This window comes from Haliotis asinina, chromosome 7, assembly GCF_037392515.1.
Source record: "Haliotis asinina isolate JCU_RB_2024 chromosome 7, JCU_Hal_asi_v2, whole genome shotgun sequence".
NCBI lineage: Eukaryota > Metazoa > Mollusca > Gastropoda > Lepetellida > Haliotidae > Haliotis > Haliotis asinina.
Window position 1 is genome coordinate 7,303,677 of NC_090286.1, and position 2,288 is coordinate 7,305,964.

At 46.9% G+C, this 2,288-nt stretch overlaps 1 protein-coding gene across 1 annotated transcript; it reads right to left on the reverse strand.

Moving 5' to 3' along the window:
- Positions 1 to 1,274: 1,274 nt before the first annotated feature.
- On the reverse strand, positions 1,275 to 1,991 carry LOC137291242 (uncharacterized). The gene has a single exon (XM_067822538.1). The coding sequence runs from the start codon at positions 1,989 to 1,991 to the stop codon at positions 1,275 to 1,277; it is 717 nt and encodes a 238-aa protein (XP_067678639.1).
- Positions 1,992 to 2,288: the final 297 nt, after the last annotated feature.

A 2,288-nucleotide genomic window follows, 5' to 3' on the forward strand; every position in this document is an offset into this window, starting at 1 on the left:
CTCTACATGCAGCCTTGACAATTAGTGTGGTATTCGTCAAGAGTGAGTGTGTGAGGTAAGTTTTACGCCGCAGTAAGCAATATTAGAGCTTTATGGCAGTGGTCTGTAAATATTCGATTTTGAACCAGACAATCCAGTGATCGATCTGCGATACTGAGAACCACTGACATGTGTCAACCAAGTCAGCGAGGGTGACCACCCGATCCCGCCAGTTGCCTTTTACGACAGGCATAGTGACGTTCTCTTGCCAGCATCGGTTGCTGAAGACCTATCTTACCCTAAACCTTCACGGGTCCAGCCCGGACAGGGAAAGACACGTCTCCTAAACAGTGTGTCCCTTGACTATTCATCAAGTGATGCTGTTGGCATTGTTCTCAGGATGAAGTGTGGAATATTGATTTGTTTTAAAATTTAATGAAATATTAAGAAAAATCAGCAGTTAATTTTCAGAGACGATAGTTTCTACCTCAGTTTGATGTCAAAACTTCCATTACAGAAAACCCTTGCACACGGGTCTCTCTATCAGCTGGACAGATATCGGATCTGGAAATGCTTGGAACATCAGCTTTCACAGCTAAGATGTTGATGTTAATTTATGACAAGTACGACGATCTCGACCGCTGTGAGAGCTGCGAAAATGTAGACCCTTGGTATCAAGAAAGGTGTACGAACATTTTGAAACCAAAATATATAGCAACAAGTAATTTTATACATCAATATATCGATTCAATGCTTGTTCATACCCTCACTTCGGTGTCTGTTGATGAAGAGGCCTCATCTCCAAGTTGTTAACGAGATTTTACAATTGGGATAATGCTTTAGTAGATAAATCAAGATACAGAAGGCCGATGCTAACAGTGATCTGCTGTGTAATCATCACCAGATCGATGGAAGGTTCGGTGGGAGAAGAGGTGTGGAAGGTGGTATCCATTGTCTTCCTACTCAATACGAGGGTGGTGTGAAATAGACCCATGAAGGACTGCCATTTAGAAGTGACAGAAACAATATTCAATTACATTCTGTAATGGAAAATACGTTGATGGTCCCCAGGCATCAGAAGATGGTCGGTGACATCCAGTACTGGTCGGTGACATCTAGTACTGGTCGGTGACATCCAGTACTGGTCGGTGACACCCAGTACTGGTCGGTGACATCCAGTACAGGTCGGTGACATCCAGTACTGGTCGGTGACATCCAGTACTGGTCGGTGACATCCAGTACTGGTCGGTGACATCCAGTACTGGTCGGTGACACCCAGTACTGGTCGGTAACATCTAGTACTGGTCGGTGACATCCAGTACTGGTCGGTGACACCCAGTACTGGTCGGTGACATCCAGTACAGGTCGGTGACATCCAGTACTGGTCGGTGACATCTAGTACTGGTCGGTGACACCCAGTACTGGTCGGTGACATCCAGTACAGGTCGGTGACATCCAGTACTGGTCGGTGACACCCAGTACAGGTCGGTGACATCCAGTACTGGTCGGTGACACCCAGTACTGGTCGGTGACATCCAGTACTGGTCGGTGACATCCAGTACAGGTCGGTGACACCCAGTACAGGTCGGTGACATCCAGTACAGGTCGGTGACATCCAGTACTGGTCGGTGACACCCAGTACTGGTCGGTGACACCCAGTACAGGTCGGTGACATCCAGTACTGGTCGGTGACATCCAGTACTGGTCGGTGACACCCAGTACTGGACGATGACATCCAGTACTGGTCGGTGACACCCAGTACTGGTCGGTGACATCCAGTACTGGTCGATGACACCCAGTACTGGTCGGTGACATCCAGTACTGGTCGGTGACATCCAGTACTGGTCGGTGACATCCAGTACTGGTCGGTGACATCCAATACTGGTCGGTGACATCCAGTACTGGTCGGTGACATCCAGTACTGGTCGGTGACATCCAGTACTGGTCGGTGACATCCAATACTGGTCGGTGACATCCAGTGCTGTACTGAAGATTTCTTCTTTGAACGGCATTTTAGAAGGTACATAGATGAAGGAAAGAAGGTCTATTGCTAGTCAACGTCTTTATTGCAATGGATGTGACGTTTCAGTGTGGGAAGTAACACCGTTATCAAGGAAGTGATGTATGGAGTTGTAACATGGAGAATATATACAAAGCTGCAAGTGTGTACGTACAGTTGACAAGGCTGACGTACACTGGATTGCTTGTGAGTGATGTGAGCAGAGTAGGTGGCTGTACAGAATGATAGTGATTAAAACAAAATGTTGGATGAGTTTATACAATAGATAAGTTGGTGTTTACTGACATGG

What these genes read in the sequence shown, in the direction of transcription:
- LOC137291242 (XM_067822538.1), bottom strand. Translation starts at nt 1,991, where the DNA reads ATGCCGTTCAAAGAAGAAATCTTCAGTACAGCACTGGATGTCACCGAC.